The 24,421-nt window shown below is 42.2% G+C and overlaps 1 protein-coding gene across 1 annotated transcript in view; it reads right to left on the minus strand.

Annotated features, from left to right (window-relative positions):
- Positions 1-1,414: 1,414 nt before the first annotated feature.
- LOC143787460 (N-acylethanolamine-hydrolyzing acid amidase-like) overlaps positions 1,415-24,421 on the minus strand; it is an 89,955-nt gene continuing 66,948 nt past the window's right edge. Inside the window, exons 8-11 of the mRNA XM_077276227.1 lie at positions 23,818-23,884; positions 15,047-15,075; positions 14,341-14,416; positions 1,415-3,238 (exon numbers count right to left, since the gene is read on the minus strand). Of these exons, the coding sequence (XP_077132342.1) occupies positions 14,341-14,416; positions 15,047-15,075; positions 23,818-23,884 (172 nt within the window). The 3' untranslated portion in view covers positions 1,415-3,238. The remainder of the gene's footprint in view (positions 3,239-14,340; positions 14,417-15,046; positions 15,076-23,817; positions 23,885-24,421) is intronic.

Below are 24,421 nucleotides of genomic sequence, written 5' to 3' on the forward strand. Positions count from 1 at the left end.
GTTGGTCGTTCATGGGAAGTGTCTACCGAACTTTTTGAGAAGTTACAGGAAATCACCTGCCACATGTACCTGCCAACTACCCAAACAACTGAGGTAAACAGGCTCCGTTATCAGCTGTTCTGTGCCAGACGTGGAGTGGTAGAGTCAAGTCAACTCCCTCCTTGCCAGGACTGCCTTTTCATGCATGCACTGCGTGCAAACTACCAGGCTGCGATCTGGAGGAGAAGTCTGCAGAGCCAGCCATGGGTTGCAAACCCAACAGACTGCGGTTGGATGATAGATAACGACGGAAAGCTTGTTGTCAAGTGGATGCAAGGGGCACCAGCACCAGAAGCTATTATACAGCTACTGTCCTGCAAGTGTGTGCGGTCATGTGAACTTCCTCAGTGTACTTGCCTCAGCAATGGCCTGAAGTGCACAGACATGTGCAGATTACAGACATGCCAGAACAAGGGTACTGAAGACGAGCCAGTAGAACAACAGTCAGATTCAGAGTCCGATGTTGAAGATATTATGGAGTAACATATATATATATATATATATATATATATATATATATATATATATATATATATATATATATATATATATATATATATGCACATGACATGTTCAGTGTGTATTTACATAACTTGGATTAAATTTTGTTACAAATACTACATCTAGTCACTCCGGGTGGTACCGATATCGTCATATTTGGTTCTTGGCTCATGCTAAAATTCCTGTGGAACACCTAAAGGGTTAACAGTTTTTAAAAATGAGTTTTGAACAGCTTGAGGGGTGTAGTTTGCAAAATGGGGTAATTTATGGGTGGTTTCTGTTATGTAAGCCCCTTAAAGTGACTTCAGAAGTGACTTGGTCCTTTGAAAAGTGGGTTTTGCTGTAAATGTGAAAAATTGCGCATAAAACTATAAGCCCTATTACGTCGTAAAACAATAAGGTTTCATTTTCAAAATGATGCCAATATGAAGTAAACATGTGGGGAGTGTAAATTAATAACTATTATGGGGGGTATCAGTATTTTTGTAAAAAGCAGAGAATTTCAAAGTTAAAAAATTGCCGATTTTTCCAAAATTTCCGAATATTTAGCATTTTTTTATATAGAAAGGTAAAATATATTGACTCCCATTTAGCACTGACGTGAAGTACAATATGTCACGAGAAAACAATCTCAGAATGGCTTGGATAGGTGAAAGCGTTCCAAAGTTATTAGCCCATGAAGTGGCACAGGTCAGATTGGCTTAGGCACTTGGGTACAAATAGGCCTAGGGCTGAAGGGGTTAATAAGCTACGTATATGTAAGGGCTATCATATCAAAAAATAAACTACAGACATGCATCTACCTAAAAATACCAAAGAAAATTAGTCACTCCGGGTGGTACCGATATCTGGCCCGGCTCATGGACTATTAGAAGAGTGAAGACATGTGGTGTGTATGGAGCAGCATTATGGGAGCAGGAGCTGTGACCCATCCCTCAGTAAGATAAGATAGGAAGGAGCTGCAAGTCTGCAGTGAATTGCCATGGGTCCCTCTATCACTCTCCATATATGTCTCACCCATCATACTACATATGTCTTTCTCTCTCTCCCATCAGTCTCCATATGTCTCTCTCAGCCAGACTACATACATGTATCTCTCACCCTCCTCCACAATGCCTGGCCATTCACTGCAGACCTGCACTGCTTTCTCATCTTATCTTACTGAGGGATAGTCACAACTCCTGCTCCAATTATGCTGATTGTACACTGTTCCACCTTGATGTTTTTGCAGTCTCTGCTACTCTGCCCACGCTTTTCTCCCACATTTTATTCCTGTCAATCTAGGATCAGTTCAGCTGGAAGCAGTACTGCTTCTGTTAGCAGATCCTAATGACAGGAGACAAATCGAGTGCAGTCAACAGCAAAGGGCTCCATGAAAATGGCAGCAGAACACTCCCACTACTGTGAATTGTGCAGCCCACAGAGGAATGCCCAGTTCACAGCAGTGCAGCTCCATTATAATAGATAGTGTCGGCGTCCGTCTGTTATCTCCTATGAAAATGGACTGCCGTATTATGACACTGAAAGTCTCGTGTTGCTACTGTGAAAGCAAGATGTCAGCCCCCAGTGCCTTCTTTAAACTCCTGTAACACATAAAATATGTTTCAAATGCAATCAAAACTTGGTTATAACTGGATGTTATGCTAAATTATATTGATTTATGAATTAACTACAAACACAGTACCTTCCCTTTAAGGGGCAGTGCAGATATGTGATTTCTCTCCTCATGTTGATTCGGCATGAGAAAATAATAGCAGCATGCTGCAAGTGCATCTCATAATTGGATCATGCACACCCATACATCTGAGTGCAGTCCAATTAGCGCAGAGACAGAAAATGGAGAAGGTGGAAAAATTAAGTTCTAATGCAACAGAATCGGATCACTCTAAGGTGACAGTCAGATCAAACAAGAGTTTGATCCGGATGACATTAGAATAATTGGCCCAATTCTCTTCCATGAGAGAATCGACAGCCGTGTGACCCCAGCCTTAATCATGCTGCTCTCTTAATAAGTACTATTCATCTGGGATCTTGTTTCTTACAAAAAAAAAATAAAAATAAGATCACTTGTGCCGTGAGTCTAAAAATTTAAGATGAAAATTATTTTTTGGTCACCAATTAAAAACCAAAAGATGTAAAAGAAAACATAAACACTACAAATAGGGTAAATTAACAGATGCCAGCAATTACAATGGACTGTGGCGTGACTGACTGCATAATTTACAGTCTCTATGCTTTGGTTTCCTGTAGCCCTAAGTAAAGGAAACACATCAGCTTACAGTACAGTTTTACTTTGTACTTAATAACAACAAGTTGTAAAATATGTCTAGGCAGCAAGGCTATACACTAGAAAAATTACTTGGGAAGTTTCTGGTCATTTTAGTCAACATGTAAGGCCCTTGTGTTCTAAATGGAAAAAAAGACAACTTCTTCTGATGCAGCCTATGAACCCCAAAAGCTTTGGATATCTGCACCAAACTGGCAAATCAATAGGAATTCTGTCTGTGTCACATATTTGAAAAAAAACCAAACAATAAAACTTCATTCAACAGGAAGCCCAACATAGTATACAAAGCATGTATTACTTGGACAATACGCAAATAAATTCCTGTAGCGCTGGCAATCATGTTCGAACATTCCAAAATGTGAAAGCGTCAAGTGGCAAATTTGTTCAGAAATACTAATTTGCAGCTCTTATCTGTGGAAAGATAAAAGATATAGTAGACAACATATTAAGAATAATATATGATGAAATACTTCTGTATGCTTGATAATTCAAGTACATGCTCCAATAAGTGACTACATCAATTTACAGAAAAAGCTTGGTTCCTTCCCCAAGTGAAAAGCATTCCCAAAATTACATCTTCTTAGCAGACATGTCAACATACAACATAAGATCTACATGAAGTGAAATTCTAAAATGTAAAATTGTTATTGCCGACACACCCTCTAGATAAATGCATTTCCATTCACGAACAGACAGCTTGCTGGGAATATCTCTTTCCCTGTTAACTTGACAGCATGTAGCCTGTCCGGTATCTTGAGTACAGGCTTCAATCAAAAGTTCATGTCTGACAATTAGTGTTGAGCATTCCGATACCGCAAGTATCGGGTATCGGCCGATATTTGCTGTATCGGAATTCCGATACCGAGATCCGATACTTTTGTGGTATCGGGTATCGGTATCGAAACAACATTAATGTAAAAATGTGTAAAAGAAAGAATTAAAATAAAAAATATTGCTATACTCACCTCTCCGACGCAGCCTGCACCTTACCGAGGGAAGCGGCAGCGTTCTTTGTTTAAAATTCGTGCTTTTCTTTCCTTACGTGAAGTCCCGGCTTTGTGATTGGTTGCGTCGCAGTCACATGGGCGACGCAACCAATCACAGCAAGCCGTGACGTAATTTCAGGTCCTTAAGGATTTTAAAATTACGTCCCGGCTTTGTGATTGATTGTGTCGCAGTCACATGGGCGACGCAACCAATCACAAGCCGTGACGTCACGGGAGGCTGGACACGCGCGCATTTTAAAATGCGCGCTTGTCCAGCCTCCCATGACGTCCCGGCTTGTGATTGGTTGCGTCGCGATCAACCAATCACAAGCCGGGAGGCTGGACACGCGCGCATTTTAACCCCTTCCCGACCCATGACGCCTATGCGGCGTCATGGAATGATCGCATCCCTGCAGATCGGGTGAAAGGGTTAATTCCTATTTTACCCGATCTGCAGGGAGAGGGGGAGTTGTACTTCAGCCTAGGGGGGGTGGCTTTGCCCCCACGTGGCTACGATCGCTCTGATTGGCTGTTGAAAGTGCAACAGCCAATCAGAGCAATTTGCAATATTTCACCTATGAAAATGGTGAAATATTGCAATCCAGCCATGGCCGATGCTGCAATAGCATCTGCCATGGCTGGAAATCATGTTCTGGCCCCCCCCACCGCCCCCGATCTCCTCCCCAGTCCTCCGTTCTGTCCGGTACCCCCCTCCGTCCCCCTGTTCGCTCCCCCGTGCTCCTGTCCGCTCCCCCGTGCTCCGCGGATCGGCCGCGGATCGGCAGCGGATCGGCCGCGGATCGGCAGCGGATTGGCCGCGGATCTGCAGCGGATTGTCAGCGGATTGGCCGCGGATCCGCAGCGGATTGGCCGCGGATCTGCAGCGGATTGTCAGCGGATTGGCCGCGGATCCGCAGCGGATTGGCAGCGGATCCGCAGCGGATTGGCCGCTGCGAATTCGAAGCAGTTTTCCATCAGGTTTACAGTACCATGTACACCTAAGGAAAACCAAATCCGCTGTGCCCATGGTGCGGAAAATTCCGTGCAGAAACGCTGCATTGTATTTTCCGCAGCATGTCAATTCTTTGTGCGGATTCCGCAGCGTTTTACACCTGTTCCTCAATAGGAATCCGCAGGTGAAATCCGCACAAAAAAACACTGGAAATCTGCTGTAAATCCGCAGGCAAAACGCAGTGCCTTTTACCTGCAGATTTTTCAAAAATCGTGCGGAAAAATCTCACACGAATCCGCAACGTGGGCACATAGCCTTAGGGTTAGGGTTGGAATTAGAGTTAGGGTTGGAATTAGGGCTAGGGTTTGAAATAGGGTTAAGATTAGGCTTGTGGTTAGGGTTACGGATAGGGTTAGGGGTGTGTTGGGGTTACAGTTGTGGTTAGGGTTGGGATTAGGGTTACGGTTGGGATTAGGGTTAGGATTAGGGTTGGAATTAGGGTTACGGTTGTGTTGGGGTTAGGGTTGTGGTTAGGGGTGTGTTGGGGTTAGGGTTGTGATTAGGGTTATGGCTACAGTTGGGATTAGGATTAGGGGTGTGTTGGGGTTAGTGTTGAAGTTAGAATTGAGGGGTTTCCACTGTTTAGGCACATCAGGGGTCTCCAAACGCAACATGGCGCCACCATTGATTCCAGCCAATCTTGCGTTCAAAAAGTCAAATGGTGCTCCCGCCCTTCCAAGCCCCGACGTGCGCCCAAACAGTGGTTTACCCCCACATTTGGGGTACCAGCGTACTCAGGACAAACTGGGCAACAACTGTTGGGGTCCAATTTCTCCTGTTACCCTTGCAAAAATAAAAAATTACTTGCTAAAACATAATTTTTGAGGAAAGAACAATTATTTTTTATTTTCACGGCTCTGCGTTATAAACTTCTGTGAAGCACTTGGGGGTTGAAAGTGCTCACCACACATCTAGATAAGTTCCTTGGGGGGTCTAGTTTCCAAAATGGGGTTACTTGTGGGGGGTTTCTACTGTTTAGGCACATCAGGGGCTCTGCAAATGCAATGTGACGCCCGCAGACCATTCCATCAAAGTCTGCATTTCAAATGTCACTACTTCCCTTCCGAGCCCTGACGTGTGCCCAAACAGTGGTTTACCCCCACATATGGGGTATCAGCGTACTCACAACAAACTGGGCAACAAATATTGGGGTCCAAATTCTCCTGTTACCCTTGTGAAAATAAAAAATTGCTTGCTAAAACATCTTTTTTGAGGAAAGAAAAATGATTTTTTATTTTCACGGCTCTGCGTTGTAAACTTCTGTGAAGCACTTGGGGGTTGAAAGTGCTCACCACACATCTAGATAAGTTCCTTGGGGGGTCTAGTTTCCAAAATGGGGTTACTTGTGGGGGGTTTCTACTGTTTAGGCACATCAGGGGCTCTGCAAATGCAATGTGACGCCCGCAGACCATTCCATCAAAGTCTGCATTTCAAATGTCACTACTTCCCTTCCGAGCCCTGACGTGTGCCCAAACAGTGGTTTACCCCCACATATGGGGTATCAGCGTACTCAGGAGAAACTGGACAACAACTTTTGGGGTCCAATTTCTCCTGTTACTCTTGCAAAAATAAAAAATTCTGGGCTAAAAAAATATTTTTGAGGAAAGGAAACACATTTATTATTTTCACGGCTCTGCGTTATAAACTTCTGTGAAGCACTTGGGGGTTCAAAGTGCTCACCACACATCTAGATAAGTTCCCTTGGGGGTCTAGTTTCCAAAATGGAGTCACTTGTGGGGAGTTCCTACTGTTTAGGCACATCAGGGACTCTGCAAACGCAACCTGATGCCCGCAGAGCATTCCATCAAAGTCTGCATTTCAAAACGTCACTACTTCCCTTCCGAACCCCGACGTGTGCCAAAACAGTGGTTTACCCCCACATATGGGGTATCAGCGTACTCAGGAGAAACTGGACAATAACTTTTGGGGTCCAATTTCTCCTGTTACTCTTGCAAAAATAAAAAAATTCTGGGCTAAAAAAATATTTTTGAGGAAAGGAAACACATTTTTTATTTTCACGGCTCTGCGTTATAAACTTCTGTGAAGCACTTGGGGGTTCAAAGTGCTCACTACACATCTAGATAAGTTCCTTGGGGGTCTAGTTTCCAAAATGGAGTCAATTGTGGGGAGTTCCTACTGTTTAGGCACATCAGGGGCTCTGCAAACGCAACCTGACGCCCGCAGAGCATTCCATCAAAGTCTACATTTCAAAACGTCACTACTTCCCTTCCGAACCCCGACGTGTGCCAAAACAGTGGTTTACCCCCACATATGGGGTATCATCGTACTCAGGAGAAACTGGACAACAACTTTTGGGGTCCAATTTCTCCTATTACCCTTGTGAAAATAAAAAATTGTGGGCTAAAAAATCATTTTTGAGAAAAGAAAAATTATTTTTTATTTTCATGGCTCTGCGTTATAAACTTCTGTGAAGCACTTGGGGGTTCAAAGTGCTCACCACACATCTAGATTAGTTCCTTGGGAGGTCTAGTTTCCAAAATGGGGTCACTTGTGCGGGAGCTCCAATGTTTAGGCACACAGGGGCTGTCCAAACGCGACATGGTGTCCGCTAATGATTGGAGCTAATTTTCCATTCAAAAAGCCAAATGGCGTGCCTTCCCTTCCGAGCCCTGCCGTGCGCCCAAACAGTGGTTTACCCCCACATATGGGGTATCATCGTACTCAGGACAAACTGGACAACAACATTTGGGGCCCAATTTCTCCTATTACCCTTGGGAAAATAAAAAATTCTGGGCTAATAATCATTTTTGAGGAAAGAAAAATTATTTTTTTATTTTCACGGCTCTGCGTTATAAATTTCTGTGAAGCACCTGGGGGTTATAAGTGCTCACTATGCATCTAGATAAGTTCCTTGGGGGGTCTAGTTTCCAAAATGGGGTCACTTGTAGGGGAGCTCCAATGTTTAGGCACACAGGGGCTTTCCAAACGCGACATGGTGTCCGCTAACGATTGGAGCTAATTTTCCATTCAAAAAGTCAAATGGCACGCCTCCCCTTCCGAGCCTTGCCGTGCACCCAAACAGTGGTTTACCCCCACATATGAGGTATCGGCATACTCAGGAGAAATTGCCCAACAAATTTTAGGATCCATTTTATCCTGTTGCCCATGTGAAAATGAAAGAATTGAGGCTAAAAGAAATTTTGTGTGAAAAAAAAGTACTTTTTCATTTTTGCGGATCAATTTGTGAAGCACCTGGGGGTTTAAAGTGCTCACTATGCCTCTAGATGAGTTCCTTGGGGGGTCTAGTTTCCAAAATGGGGTCACTTGTGGAGGAGCTCCAATGTTTAGGCACACAGGGGCTTTCCAAACGCGACATGGTGTCCGCTAACGATGGAGATAATTTTTCATTCAAAAAGTCAAATGGCGCTCCTTCCCTTCCGAGCCTTACCATGTGCCCAAACAGTGGTTTACCCCCACATGTGAGGTATTGGTGTACTCAGGAGAAATTGCCCAACAAAATTTAGGATCCATTTTATCCTGTTGCCCATGTGAAAATGAAAAAATTGAGGCTAAAATAATTTTTTTGTGAAAAAAAAGTACTTTTTCATTTTTACGGATCAATTTGTGAAGCACCTGGGGGTTTAAAGTGCTCACTATGCTTCTAGATAAGTTCCTTGGGGGGTCTAGTTTCCAAAATGTGGTCACTTGTGGGGGAGCTCCAATGTTTAGGCACACGGGGGCTCTCCAAACGCGACATGGTGTCCGCTAAAGATTGGAGCCAATTTTTCATTCAAAAAGTCAAATGGCGCTCCTTCCCTTCCGAGCCCTGCCGTGCGCCCAAACAGTGGTTTACCCCCACATATGAGGTATCAGCGTACTCTCCTTTTACCCTTGGGAAAATAAAAAATTGTTGCTAAAAGATCATTTTTGTGACTAAAAAGTTAAATGTTCATTTTTTCCTTCCATGTTGCTTCTGCTGCTGTGAAACACCTGAAGGGTTAATAAACTTCTTGAATGTGGTTTTGAGCACCTTGAGGGGTGCAGTTTTTAGAATGGTGTCACTTTTGGGTATTTTCAGCCATATAGAACCCTCAAACTGACTTCAAATGTGAGGTGGTCCCTAAAAATAATGGTTTTGTAAATTTTGTTGTAAAAATGAGAAATCACTGGTCAAATTTTAACCCTTATAACTTCCTAGCAAAAAAAAAATTTGTTTCCAAAATTGTGCTGATGTAAAGTAGACATGTGGGAAATGTTATTTATTAACTATTTTGTGTCACATAACTCTCTGGTTTAACAGAATAAAAATTCAAAATGTGAAAATTGCGAAATTTTCAAAATTTTTGCCAAATTTCCGTTTTTTTCACAAATAAACTCAGAAATTATCGACCTAAATTTACCACTAACATGAAGCCCAATATGTCACGAAAAAACAATCTCAGAATCGCTAGGATCCGTTGAAGCGTTCCTGAGTTATTACCTCATAAAGGGACACTGGTCAGAATTGCAAAAAACGGCAAGGTCATGAAGGGGTTAAAATGCGCGCTTGTCCAGCCTCCCGTGACGTCCCGGCTTGTGATTGGTTGCGTCGCGATCAACCAATCACAAGCCGGGAGGCTGGACAAGCGCGCATTTTAAAATGCACGCGTGTCCAGCCTCCCGGCTTGTGATTGGTTGACCGCGAAGCAACCAATCACAAGCCGGGACGTCACGGGAGGTTGGACAAGCGCGCATTTTAAAATGCGCGCGTGTCCAGCCTCCCGGCTTGTGATTGGTTGACCGCGAAGCAACCAATCACAAGCCGGGACGTAATTTTAAAATCCTGAAGGACCTGAAATTACGTCACGGCTTGCTGTGATTGGTTGCGTCGCCCATGTGACTGCGACGCAACCAATCACAACGCCGGAACGTAATTTTAAAATCCTGAAGGACCTGAAATTACGTCACGGCTTGCTGTGATTGGTTGCGTCCCGGCCACATGGGCGGCACGCGACCAATCACAAGCCGGGACTTCACGTAAAGGAAAGAAAAGCGCGAATTTTAAACAAAGAACACTGCCGCTTCCCTCGGTAAGGTGCAGGCTGCGTCGGAGAGGTGAGTATATCAATATTTTTTATTTTAATTCTTTCTTTTACACATTAATATGGTTCCCAGGGCCTGAAGGAGAGTTTCCTCTCCTTCAGACCCTGGGAACCATCAGGGATACCGTCCGATACATGAGTCCCATTGACTTGTATTGGTATCGGGTATCGGATTGGATCCGATACTTTGCCGGTATCGGCCGATACTTTGCCGGTATCGGCCGATACTTTCCGATACCGATACTTTCAAGTATCGGACGGTATCGCTCAACACTACTGACAATATCCAAAAAATCCAGTCTTTAAGCCCATCACGACCAGAGGTTTTTCCATTTTTTGCGTTTCTTTTTTCGCTCCCCTTCTTTCCATAGCCATAACTTTTTATTTTTCAGTCGGACAAGGGAGCATCCTCTACGTCTGGAGGAAATAAGGTGTAAGCATAATCACAGACGCGGATTCTTTACTGTAAGAGCAGTGAGACTATGGAACTCTCTGCCGTATGATATTGTAATGAGTGATTCATTACTAAAATTTAAGAGGGGACTGGATACCTTTCTGGAAAAGTATAATGTTACAGGGTATATACACTAGATTCCTTGATAGGGCGTTGATCCAGGGAACTAGCCTGATTGCCGTATGTGGAGTCGGGAAGGAATTTTTTTCCCCCAATGTGGAGCTCTTTGCCACATGGGTTTTTTTTTTGCCTTCCTCTGGATCAACATGTTAGGGCATGTTAGGTTAGGCTATGGGTTGAACTAGATGGACTTAAAGTCTTCCTTCAACCTTAATAACTATGTAATATGGTCATGTGAGGGCTTGTTTTTTGCAGCACAAGTTGTACTTTTGAAAGACACCATTGGTTTTAACATGTCGTGTACTGGAGAAAAACAGGAAAGAAATTAAAAGTGCGGTGAAACTGCAAAAAAAAAAGTGCAATTCCAGTGTTTTTTTTAACCATACTCACCAAACATTACTAGTTCATAGACACCAATCATGTCTAGGTTCTTTTCTATTTACGTAATAACAAAAAAAATCAAAAGTTTGGTTTAAAAAAAAAAAAAAAAAAAAAAAAAAAAGGAGCCATTTTCCGAGGCCCGTAGCGTCTCCAATTTTCGGGATCTGTGGTTGGGTGAGGGCTTATTTCTTAAGTGGCAATCTGATGTTTTTATTGATACCATTTAGGTGCAGATATGATCTTTTGATTGCCTGTTATTGCATTTTATTGCAATGTAGCGGAGACCAAAAAAGCAATTCTGACATTTTGAATTTTTTCTCGCTACGCCGTTTAGCGATCTGGTTAATTTTTTTTATTGATAGATCAGGCGATTCTGAACACGGCGATACCAAATATGTGTAGGTTTGATTTTTTTTTATTGTTTTATTTTGAATGGGGCAAAAGGGCGGTGATCTGAACTTTTATATATTTTTTATTTTTTAAATATTTTTAAAGAGCCACTGTTACCCCCTCCAGCCGTTATAAACTAAAAGAGCCACCTTGTGCAGCAGTAATGCTGCATTCTAACAAGGTGGCTCTTTTAGTTTTTGGTGCATGTATTCCCAAAATAATGCATTTTATAAATTCTCCAAAATACCTTTCTTCACTGCACCTGCACCAGACACTACTACACAGCGCAGGCGCCGATTTCATGGGAAAACAGCGCGGAGGGGGCGGTGCCCGACGCCCCTGAAGATTTGAGTGACGGCAGTGTGGAGTTTCAAGCAAGGGGGTGAGGACCTGCCTCCCTGGCGAAAGAAAGGTATTTTGGAGAATTTATAAAACGCATTATTTTGGGAATACATGCACCAAAAACTAAAAGAGCCACCTTGTTAGAATGCAGCATTACTGCTGCACAAGCTGGCTCTTTTAGTTTATAACGGCTGGAGGGGGTGACAGAGGCCCTTTAAAAACTTTTTTTTTCACTTTTTGCATGATTCAATAGTCTCCATGGGAGAATAGAAGCTGCACTTCTTCGATCGCCTCTGCCACACACAGGCGATGATCAGATCGCCTGTGAGTAGCAGAAATGCTCACTTGCTATGAGCGTTAACCACCGGGCGGCGCTCATAGCAATCCAGCAATGACAACCATACAGGTCTGCTTCAGACCTCTAGTTGTCATGCCGACCCATTGGTGACCTGCTATCATGTGACGGTATAACCGATGGGCGGGATTTACGATGCGATTCGAGTAAGCGTGAGTTAAATGCTGTTGTCAGAAATGGACAGCGGCATTTAACTAGTTAACAGCTGTGGGTGGATCGCAATTCCACCCATGGCTGTTGCGGGCACATATCAGCTGTATGTATCAGCTGACTTGTGCCAGGAAAGGTGCGGGCTCCGGCACTGGGGGGAGTCCGACATCGCCCAATGTCGGAAAGGGGTTAAATCAGATCCGAAGATGGAGCTTCAAATAATCAATACGGATATTTTCTAATGTAACTCAGCCTTGCTTCATCTTCTAAGTGTTAACATTAGAGAGTGTAGTTCCTGTCCCAATTGGGTATTGGGTGGGCCAGCTTTATGCTTTTTTTGATCAAAAAGTGTTTACTAAATACAGTGTTATTTAGTGCACTTGCTTTTTTACTTATAATGGAGGGGATTTTATGAAATCCCATCTCCACTATGCGTTCAGGGACGTCTCCGGCTTTCCTGCGTATACGCACATGCGGCACGTCTTTCCAGACCACAGCATGGCTATTTATCTTGCGGAGATGCTCCGCCTCCGCAAGATAAATAGCACCGTTCTATGTACAGGATGCGGTGAATCCGCATGTATTCAATGAATAACCTCGCGTACAAAAGCCGGCAGCAATTTGAACGGAGCGGGTATCTGCTGAGTTCAAAGCGCTGCCGGTCCGGAACATGGAGACATAGATACGGTAAAACCGCATTTAATTATTAGTCACATGAATATTAACTGTGGAAACGCAGCTTACTACGCATGTGTCCTAATTTACACATATAGAATCATGTGTCACATCCGGAAGTACGTGACAGGCTGTGGTCACACTTGCATGTGTGATGCGAGTAGAAATACATGCAGCCGCACACTCTGGTCCCGAGCGCCGGCGGTAGTGCCGGGTGTTGTTGCGAGAGACTCACGCGAGTTTCAAGCATATCACTCGTAAGTGTGACACCGGCCACACAGGAGGTTCCTGAAAGCAGAGAGAAATCAGTAATATGTAATATCCTTTCCTTTTTTTTTTTTTTACAAAATAAATAAATTAAAAAAAAAAAATAGTGTGGGGGTCCCCCTTTATTTGTTAACCGGCCAAAGTAAAGCAGACTACTGGTACTGGTATTTCAGGCTGGTAGCGATCCAATATCCTTGAACCTTACCAGCCGGATAATACCAGGCAGCAGCAGTCTGCTTACCTAGGATGGTTAGCAAAAATAGGGGGATCCCCTCCAAAAAAAATAGTGTGGGGTCCCCCTATATTTGTTAACCAGCCAAGTAAAAAGCAGACTGCTGCAGCCTGGTATTCTCAGACTGGCGAGGCCCATAGATTCTGGCCCTGACCAGACTAAAAATAACAGCCGTAGCCGCCCCACAATTGGTGCATCCAAAGATGCACCAATTGTGGCACTTTTCCCAGCTCCTCAAAATTGCCCTGTAGCGGTGGCAAGCGGGGTAATATTTGTGGGGCTGATGTCACCTGTGTATTGTCCGGTGACATCAAGCCCATGGATTAGTAAAGAAGCATCTATAAGACACCTATCCATTACTAATCATATAGTTGTTACAGGTTAAATAAAGACACAGGCAGAATAAAGTCTTTTTATGAAATAAAACACTAAACACATTTTTCTCATTTTATTATACACCTAATTCCTGTGATGCCCTCGATCTCCTTTAATAAACATGAAATAATAAACCAACACAAATACTTCCTGTCCGACGTAGTCCTAAATAACGAGTGTCCCACGACGATCTCCAGTTCTGATAAATCTGGATGCCTCGCTCAGCCTGACATCCAGACACAGCAGAGCTTGTAGATAACCACAGGTGATAACTCAGTCTCCGGCAGTCACCTGCACTGCAATTCTCGCGGTCAGCTGGCGTCAGAACTTGCCTAGTGACCGGAGATAACCTCGGCAGTCATGTGCTCGCGGTCAGCTGATCTCATCACAACAACTGCAGTGGATGCGAACCTCCCGCGGTGTCACAAGTTAAGACATTATTTAAATTAGTACACATGCGTAGTAAGCTGCGTACCTGCAGTTATTACGCATGTGACTAATAATTAGATGCGTCAAACCCGCAGCATTTACTGACCGTGGAAACATACCCTTGAAGTCTAAAGAAGAAGAGAGAATCTTATAAAGACTGAACATATTGCTGTATTTACATTACTAGGCATATATTGATTCTTTTTGGCAATTTTTCCTTAGCATCTTTCAGACCATAGATGTTCATGTGAAATCTGTACTCCAGTCCTAACCATCTAAACCCAACATTCATTTATTACTTACTTAAGGTTTATTTCGGATTCGAGTTGTGTATTTCTCTGGGCTTGCAGCACTCATTACTGTTGTATAGATTGTGTTTCTAAAAATCAACAAAAACACATGGAAAAAACTTGCCAAAATATAGCAGTCTTCATTTAGAACAGGCAAATCTTTATAAAATGTCTACATGTTCTGCACATTTATAATAGAGGAATTCCAGCTTACACAAGTTATCTCTTATCCACTGTCAAAACGATGGGGGTCTCATGGTTAAAAGCCACCTTTATTACCAAAACAGGGTACTTGTTTCTCCACCTCCAGCTGCCAGAAGACATTTAATATTGCGCATATGTGATATTTACAGCTCCCTATGTTTTCCCAATAGACTTGAATGGTCAAATGAAAAGGGGGAGAAAAAGCATTGAATAACACCTTATGTAACTAAACTTTGTCCTTATTTTTCTTGTGTGACCAAAACCTTAGAAGTGCTCTCACAACAGCAACCCCTTTGAGTAAGTGGGGAAAGCCATTGGCTCCCTGGATAGAACAGCTGATAGATGTGAGTACCAGAAGTCACCCACAACAAGCTGTTAAATGGGCTGGTTACCTTATTACAATGGAAAGTTATGGTGCTATATTAAATTATACAACCAATTATGGTGAAACATATGATGGTAATAATTATTTAAAATAAAAAATACTGTATTTTTTTAAATATTGAAATACATACGAATTAATCACTGGCTTCACAGACAGTACCTGTGATTGGAAATACAAAGAAATTGTTACAAATCACATCTTTACTGTCTAACTCTACACACACATTATAACCATTTCAGATCAGGTTGCAGTTAACCCCAGTATCCTGCTCCATTAATGTCTCATTCCCAGTCGTCTATAAAGAGGAGACATAATGAGTTGTGAAGTTGCTCCAATGTATTATATTTATCTGCTAAATAACTAATTTTATAATTTGCTATAGTATAGGGAAGATAATAAAGTGTCATAATAAATAGATTCCTAAATATCTTTATTATGAAAGAGGAGCTTGAAGGAGGATTGATGTACCATTATACTTGCATTGTTTCTATCCTGAGCATACGTGGTTTGTTGGTCAGCTGGGCAGGATTATAAAAGGCATGGACTATGGCTGCAACTTCAGCAGCAGATACCTGGTGTAACCTCTTGACCAGGTTTTCTAGGCGGTGGCACGCTGATATACTGTATATTATGATGGATTTGGAAGCCTGTGAGGCTGCTTGGCGAGATCAAGCCTCTGGTGTTTTTGGCAGTGTGGATGGTCTGGCCGATGTGGCCTTGGAACGTGATGAAGGTTTCTCTAAACTATGCAGCGAAGTCACGTACCTGCCTAAGTCATTAACGAAAACCTGGTGGAATGTAAAAAGTTTGGAGGAATACAAAAGACTTGGTCTCATTCCCAGAGGGTTGCGGGTGCAGATCTTCACAGCCTGGGAGGCTGACTCCACTTTCAAAAAATCTTGGGAGGGGGGTCTTTTGAAGTGTTCCACTATATTGATTGATATGCTCTTGGAACATGATCGTGCCCTTATAAATCAGCTTAAAGAGGATATCAAGTTAAAAGAGGTGAAACTTCAGTCCTTTGACCAAAAGGGACAAGTCATTCCCTTTAAGGAACGCTTAAAAACCTCTATAGACACCTTTGAAACAGAGGTGATTAGGGGCAAAAAACAGAAATTCCAGCGGGATAAACTGGACTTTGACAGTCAAAAAGCTTACAGGTGGTCACACCACGGTAATAGTAGGAGAAGTGCACCGACCACATCAGGGGAAAGGAAGCCTATGGATCAAATTGGACCTGTCTCTAGCGATTTTTTATCGTCCGACATGAGCGACCAAGAAGGCGCAGTAGGAGGGGCCGGCGCAAGTGTCGCAAACTTGAGACTAAGAGAGAGACCCCTCCAGGATCGGAACACGAGCCACAAGAGAGTTACGAGGAGGAACAACAGAAAATACTAGCACATGACAATATGCAGGATGATGGGCTAGGTAAGTTACAAATTATTAATTTGTCCTCCTATTCTCTTTCACCTGGGGAGGTTTCCCTTCTTTCAAATGGGTTGTCTTTTTCACCTACCAATCCTCTCAATAAGTTTGAGCTCACAAAAGATCTATACCTATTTTGTAGGCAGCTTACGTTTAAATTGCTCTACCACAAGCCGTCAGTGATTGATACGTTACCGGATGTGGATAGACAGGTGTTTCGGGATCTGTTGGAGCTCTTGAATGAAAGTGAAGGTGAAACCGGAAAGTCATGTAGGTTCACAGGACATATCCCCTCGCAGGCTACTCCATCATTCTCACTCTTTCCGGTGATTCAAATATTTTTTGACAACGTGAGTAAGGATATACGTAATCTCAAAATGGACAAAAAGGGGTCGGGTAACCTTACTAAGGAAGAGAGACGTTGCTTGGGTCAGCTTAAAAAACAGGACTCCTTTGTCATCAAGGAGGCTGACAAAGGGAGCAATATTGTGATTTGGCCCAAAGACTTATATGTGTTGGAAGCAAAACGGCAGTTATTGAATAATTCTCATTATCAGGACTAGCCCTCGGATCCTACGGACATCTTTAAGAAGCAACTGGACCGACTGGTTGTGGCCGCCTTCAATTGGGGATCATTAATAAAAAGGAGAAGGAATTCCTGATGATTGACATACCGAAAGTTCCAACTTTTTATATGCTGCTGAAGTGCACAAGTGTTTGGATAACCCCTAGGTAGGCCAATAATATCAGGGATTGGTGGTTTATTTGAAAGACCCTGCATTTACTTGAACTACTTTCTTCAACCTCTTGTCTATTCCTTAGGGTACTACATTAGGGATTCAATGCACCTTATTGAACAGATTGGAAAATTTAAAATACTGAAAGATACACTTATTGTGACACTTGACGTAGAATCTCTCTACACCAACATTGAACATAAACTCGGACTTGAAGCAATTACATACTTTCTGGATAAAAAAAATCAAGTAGAGACAGGGAACATGATTCTTTCATTTTGGATCTCCTAAGGGTGGTCCTTGAAAAAAACTATTTCATCTTTGATCGCACCTTCTACAGACAGGCGTCCGGTACCGCCATGGGCACGAGGTGTGCGCCGTCGTACACAAACTTGTTTATGGGGTGGTGGGAGGAGGCCCACGTATATAATCTCCCTGTGTTTGGTAAGCATGTACTGAAGTGGTACAGGTTTATAGACGATATCCTGTTCTTCTGGATTGGAACCTTGGAGGAGTGTAACGCTTTTATTGATTCCCTCAATAGGAATACCTGGAACATCAGACTAACCTCTAAGATATCCTCTACGATGGTGGATTTTTTGGATTTAAAGATTACACTGAGAGATGACTGTATTACCATGAACCTTTACAGGAAAGAGACAGCTACGAACAGCTTACTTCATTATGATAGTGCACATCCAGCCCATCTGCGAAACAGCATACCAAAAGGCAAATTTTTAAGAGTAAGGAGAAACTGCTCGGCCTATGATGACTTCCAGGTGGAATCCAGGAAACTTACGAATAGGTTCCAGGCCAGGGGGTATCCACGTAAAATTATATCACAAGCATTTCAACATTCTTAGCAGTGTGTACGGGAGGATATACTAAGACCAATACGGAAGAATTCTACAAGATCAATTGATCTAATTACCACATATCATAACCAGTGGGGGGATGTCTATGATATTTTGAAGACAAATTGGGATATTCTATTGACAGAACGTAAGCTCTTGCCGTGGCTATCTACTACCCCTAAGATGGTAGCCAGAAGATCCCGTAATTTTAAAGATTAACTGGTATCCAGCCACTTCAAACGTGCAGCTACAATGATTGGAACCGGTAGCCGCATTTATGGATCCTACCCTTGTGGTAGGTGTAATGTTTGTGGCTTTATAATTTCGGAACAGGGAATTTCCCTTCCACACATACCAAGGAAGATCCAACCATCTGCATACTTCAATTGCCGTATCAGGAATCTTGTGTATGCTTTGGTGTGCAATTGTCCGAAACTCTATGCAGGCTACACTACACAGGAATTGCGACGCCAAGTGCAACAGCATCTGTCCAATATCAACACGGCTCAAAAGGACTTGGAGAAAGGTAAGAAGATCTTATCGGTGGCAGCACATTTTCTACAAGTGCATGGGGGCTCTGCGAGGGGGCTTAGGGTTATGGGCCTGGAAGGGGTTAAGCCCAACATTAGGGGTGGTAACATCACCTTAGACTTATTAAGGAGGGAATCAAAATGGATTTATAATCTGAACAGTCGGGCTCCGGTGGGGATTAATGAGGAGCTCCTCTACACGGGCTTTTACAAACAGACTTAGTGTGGATATGTTTAAACCTTACACTTATGTTATTTTGTCTTTTCAGGTATACTAGACATGACTGTATCAATTTCTTCCCTATAAAGGCACTACGTGAACCAATGGATAATCTTCTGGGACTTTTGGACCAATACGGAACAGATTTTTTATATTGTCTCCTTGCTGCCAGCTGTACCCAGCCTCATGTGAAAACTGTATAACGTTGACTTTCTTCGTGCCTGTCTGTTAAGCTGTCGGACTATTATATAGTGTCTGGGTTGACTGATGATCAGAATACATATACATTTTATTGGTATACTTTGGCGCAGTCTCTTGGATCATATGATTTTTCTGGGCTTGGTTTGAGCTGCTTGCCCTTTCTCCATTTGAGAAATATATATATTTCGGCGACTAGGGCTTCTTTCTACTCTTGTCCTAGCATTGGGGCAGTTTATGCCCTTCTGGACCCTTATACCCCATGTGCCCCTTATACCTCTGTCAAGGTGAAAATATATATATATTCTTTATATACTTTTTGTACTTTTATATATCTTATACTGTGAAACAATAAGATTTTTCCCTTGCTTGCAGATGTTAATGTAATTGCATTTAAAATGGCTGCTAGTGTTTATGTTTTGCTTTACTTTCGTTTCTGAAGAGTCAAGTATCATTTCTTCTGAAATCGAAACTTAAGGAATGAGAAGAAAAGGAGGATCCACCAGAAGATGTCAGGACAAATCAGAAAGACTGGATGCTAGCTTAAACCCCGCCTAATGCATTCCTTTCTCTAACACGATATAGTACTGTGTATCTGAAAATAAAGCCAGTTGCTGTAATCGCTGCTGACACTTAAACAAGCACGAGCATGCACTGAGATTGAACCAGCTTTTCGTCTGACTCATTCTTACTCGGTACCACATGCTTATAGTCTAATTTGGGGTGACTGGTGAATGAGGGTTATTGTCGTGACGACCCCGACACCTCAATTGGGGGTGTCTCACATTGGACTGGGGCATTTTGGTATTGCCACGTGAGCAGGACAGTGCTTGTGGTAGATCTACCATACTCTACTCTATTGGCTTTGACTTGCCTTTGTGCTATCTCTAAATTAGCATTGATGTATTCTTTATACAATTGAATGTAACATATGTATGCTCCTTTCTTGGTATTGCACTGAGGATCTGTGCATTATAATAAATATACGTGTCCCCTCTAATTCAGTTGGCTTCCTCCTTCTCTCTCATTTTTTATCCCTACTATTTATTTGAGTGTTGGGCCCGAGTCTTAGTACCATATGATCTTTGGGTTGGGGCTGTCTGCCCTGCTCCCATTTGAGGACTTCTGCACAAATGGGCATCCATGGTCTTTAACCCTGCCCTTCCCCCCACCACTGGGGCGGCATATACCTCTTATGTATCTGCTATATCTAACGTACCCCCTATGGTTTGACTAGTGGCTTTCACTAAACAGTGTTGGGATATTTGGATGAACATTGCCGGAAGGTTATGTATTCGTCTTTGGTGGCAGGCCTGCCACTCTTTATTTCATTTGCCTTTACAGGACTTTCTGTACCCTCTGTACCATCTCCAATCTGGTACTTATTATATTTCCCTTTAAATGTGATATGTACATCACTGCTCATAGGACTTGCACACTCCTTTTGCTTAGGTGTAGCATTTAAGATGGCTTTGCCGCGACATATGCGCACATACATTACAATGTAGCCAGCGATATGACCCATAAACGGTACGAATTAATATGGTGACTATTGGCGCATGCGTATTATCTATGTGTCGCAGATTCTCTTTAACATCAGGCCTGTTGGTACTTGAAAACCTGATGCATCTGACTTGTGTACATGTCGGATGATACTCTCAACAGTGGTCAAGAAGGTAATAGGACAACATAGACCTGTATAGTCTGTCGCCTACTGTGAATTTTTGCACCTGTACAATAAGGTCCGGCTGGTTTGCTGGGTGCTCATGTGCGCAGGCGCACATTTGTGACCTCTATTGGCGCCGTACCACCAGTTCACCACGCCGCAACATATTGGATGTTTTGAACCTGTTTGAATAGCGATGGTTTATGCTATGTGTTAGCGCATGCGCCTGTGGCGATCTGTCAGACTTATCACCATGGTTACTCTGGCGCCCGCGCATTCGGACCCGGCTAGCTGCTGGATACCCATGTGTGCAGGCGCATACTTAGTACTTGCGTCGAACCGGATATCCACTCGGCTTTACACATGGAGAGACGATCTCATACGTCGCAGCACCTTCACAGGTGACTACTATTTTATTTATTATCTCTATACACTTTGTTTATCCCTGCATCTAAATTATGGGTTATCGGCTTATACATGGGCTTATGGCATTTATTTGAGGTCAGCTGGCAGCACAGGTTATTGGTGTCTATAATGTAAATCTATTTATCTTTGTGTGTGTCAACTTGTCTCATATTCAATTGTACGTACTGTTATGTGCTCTTATATATTGTTCCATTTATTGCCAGATTTTCCCTTATGTATATAAATTTTTGGCTATTTGCATTTTTCCCTGGGGGATCTAAGCTGGTCCATTTGGCCTTTTTGATGTTTTTAAATTGTGTGTCCTTTTCTTTGCCTCTTTTGTAATGTTATTTAAAATAAAGATTATTGTGGTTGGTTGATTCCACTAGTGTGCATATCTTTCCTCTTTTTTTGCCATTTGTGTTTCTCTATATGCACGTGGTTGATCCCTGTGGATTAAATTTGTTGCGGTGCCCGCCCCCTCTCTGCTTTTATGCTTCAGCAGCAGATCAGGAACAACGCAAAATCCTTTGTGGTTCTACAATCAGTTGCTTATGATGCAGCCGTGGTCCTTGCTGCCTTACAGGCTGACAGATAATACCATGAATACTTAGGTTTTCTGCAGACAGTAAAAATGTATCTACAACCCCTGGCAAAAATTATGTAATCACCGGCTTTTGAGGATGTTCATTCAGTTGTTTTATTTTGTATAAAAAAAGCAGATCACAGACATGGCACAAAACTAAAGTCATTTCAAATGGCAACTTTCTGGCTTTAAGAAATACTAAAAGAAATCAAGAATAAAATATGTGGTAGTCAGTAATAGTTACTTTTTTTAACCAAGCATAGGGTAAAAATTATGGAGTAACTCAATTATAAAGGAAAAAATTATGGAATCATGAAAAACAAACAAATTGCCAAATCAGCTTTGCAGGTTGGAGCCTTGTCATGAACCATTTACTTCAACTTCCACCAAAGATTTTCAATTGGATTGAGATCCGGACTATTTGCAAGCCATGACATTGACCTTATGTGTCTTTTTTCAAGCAATGTTTTCACAGTTTTTGCTCTATGGCAGGATGCATTATCATCTTGAAAAATGATTTCATCATCCCCAAACATGCTTTCAATTGATGGGATAATAAAAGTGTCCAAAATATCAACATAAACTTGTGCATTTATTGAAGATGTAATGACAGCCATCTCCCCAGTGCCTTTACCTGACATGCAGCCCCATATAATCAATGACTGTGGAAATTTGCATGTTCTCTTCAGGCAGTCATCTTTATAAGTCTCATTGGAAAGGCACCAAACAGACATTCCAGCATCATCACCTTGCCCAATGCAGATTCGTGATTCATCACTGAATATGACTTTTATCCAGTCATCCACAGTACACGATTGCTTTTCCTTAGCCCATTGTAACCTTGTTTTTTCTGTTTAGGTGTTAATGATGGCTTTCGTTTAGCTTTTTTGCATGTAAATCCCATTTCCTTTAGGCGGTTTCTTACAGTTCGGTCACAGACGTTGACTCCAGTTTCCACCCATTCATTCTTCATTTGTTTTGTTGTGTATTTCCTGTTTTGAAGACATATTGCTTTAAGTTTCTGGCCTTGATGCTTTGAAGTCTTCCTTAGTCTACCAGTATGCTTGCCTTTAACAGCCTTCCCATGTTGTTTGTATTTGGGCCAGATTTTAGACACAGCTGACTGTGAACAACCAACATCTTTTGCAACATTGTGTGATATTTACCCTCTTTTAAGAGTTTGATAATCCTCTCCTTTGTTTCAATTGACATCTCTCATGTTGGAGCCATGATTCATGTCAGTCCACTTGGTGCAACAGCTCTCCAAGGTGTGATCACTCCTTTTTAGATGCAGAATAACAAGCAGATCTACTTTGATGCTTCCATAATTGTTTCCCTCATAATTGAGTGGCTCCATAATTTTTACCCTATGCTTGGTTAAAAAAAAAGTAACCATTACTGACTACCACATTTTTTATTCTTGATTTATTTTAGTGTTTCTTAAAGCCAGAAAGTTGCCATTTGAAATGACTTTAGTTTGCCCCATGTCTGTGATCTGCTTTTTTCTATACAAAATTAAACAACTGAATGAACATCCTCCAAGGCCGGTGATTACATAATTTTTGCCAGGGGTTGTAAGTATGTCGTCCCACTCTTACGAGTTGGTCTCCAGTGGCACACAACCTGTCCTATTTAAAGTTTTCACAAAGCACCAGGATGACAGCCATTTTCATTTATAACAATGATTACCTATCAAGATTAAACCTTTTATGTATAAACAGGAATTAATTAATGATTTCTCCTACTTGGGACAAAATCTGGGTTACGTTTAAAGTGTTTTTGGCATTGCTGCTTTCTTTAGGGTGGTTTTCATACAAACCTCCTCCCCAAAAAAAACCACGACACTACAGTTCTGGATGCAGTTTCTCAGACAGTCAGAAGTGAACCCATCGAGGAGAAGTATGAGTCCTTCCTTCCTTCATATTTCTTATTCCTTTCAAATTTACTTCTAGCTTCAGATATAAAGACTGCAGTGCGCTTCCCACAAGCAGTGGCCTTGACTCAAAGATAGTAAGCCATAATTAGAAAACTTTTTATTTTTTCTTTTAGTACACAACACAGGATTGCGTATAAAAAAATTGCTACTTTTAGCATTTCCACACCAGTTTCAGCCGCTTGATCTTGCCGCCAGCACCCGAGAATCCTCTCAGCATGTGCTGCATGCGGTGTGAGGTTTCGGTGACTGCAGATTTTTGTGATTAGCCCAGACAACCACTTTAAATCTGTTTAAAACAATTAGTTTCGCTCGTAAAATAAATAAAACCACATGAATAATCCCACCTTGTATAAGGAGTCTGTATTGATGTTTGTCTGTCCAGTAGCATTTAAAGCTTCTATAGCTGGAGACCTGCAAAACACACAAAGAAGGGAATGATTGTTCCTAAAATGGGAGGCAAGATATAAAGTAGATATTGAAACTCTCATACCCTCCTCAGGGATAGCTCTATTTGAGTCTACAGGACTAACATTTTTTTTTTGTTATCATTGCTTCCAGACCAACTTTTTTCATTCAGGATAGGGGGAAGAGTACTGAATGCTGGGGTCGCAGTGATTTAGAGAATGAGACCCATTTAAAATGGAACAGCGATTGAGCATTTGCAGCTCTACTCCATTCATTTTTTAGAAAAACGTGTTTTTTTCAGCTGTCGGTAGTGTCCGTCAGGAAAGTGACCTAGTTTATACTGCGCTTGAGCCAAACAAGTATGAGCAATGCAAACAAGACTAAGGCCCACGTGGGCAGCTAGCAGGAGTTGGAGGAGCTCTAAGGCCATGTGCACACGTTCAGTATTTTTTGCGTTTTTTTTCGCGGTTTTCCGCTATAAAAACGCGAAAAAAATGCTAACATATGCCTCCTATTATTTACAGTGTATTCCGCATTTCTTGT

This window comes from Ranitomeya variabilis, chromosome 1 (genome assembly GCF_051348905.1).
Source record: "Ranitomeya variabilis isolate aRanVar5 chromosome 1, aRanVar5.hap1, whole genome shotgun sequence".
Classification (NCBI taxonomy): Eukaryota; Metazoa; Chordata; class Amphibia; order Anura; family Dendrobatidae; genus Ranitomeya; species Ranitomeya variabilis.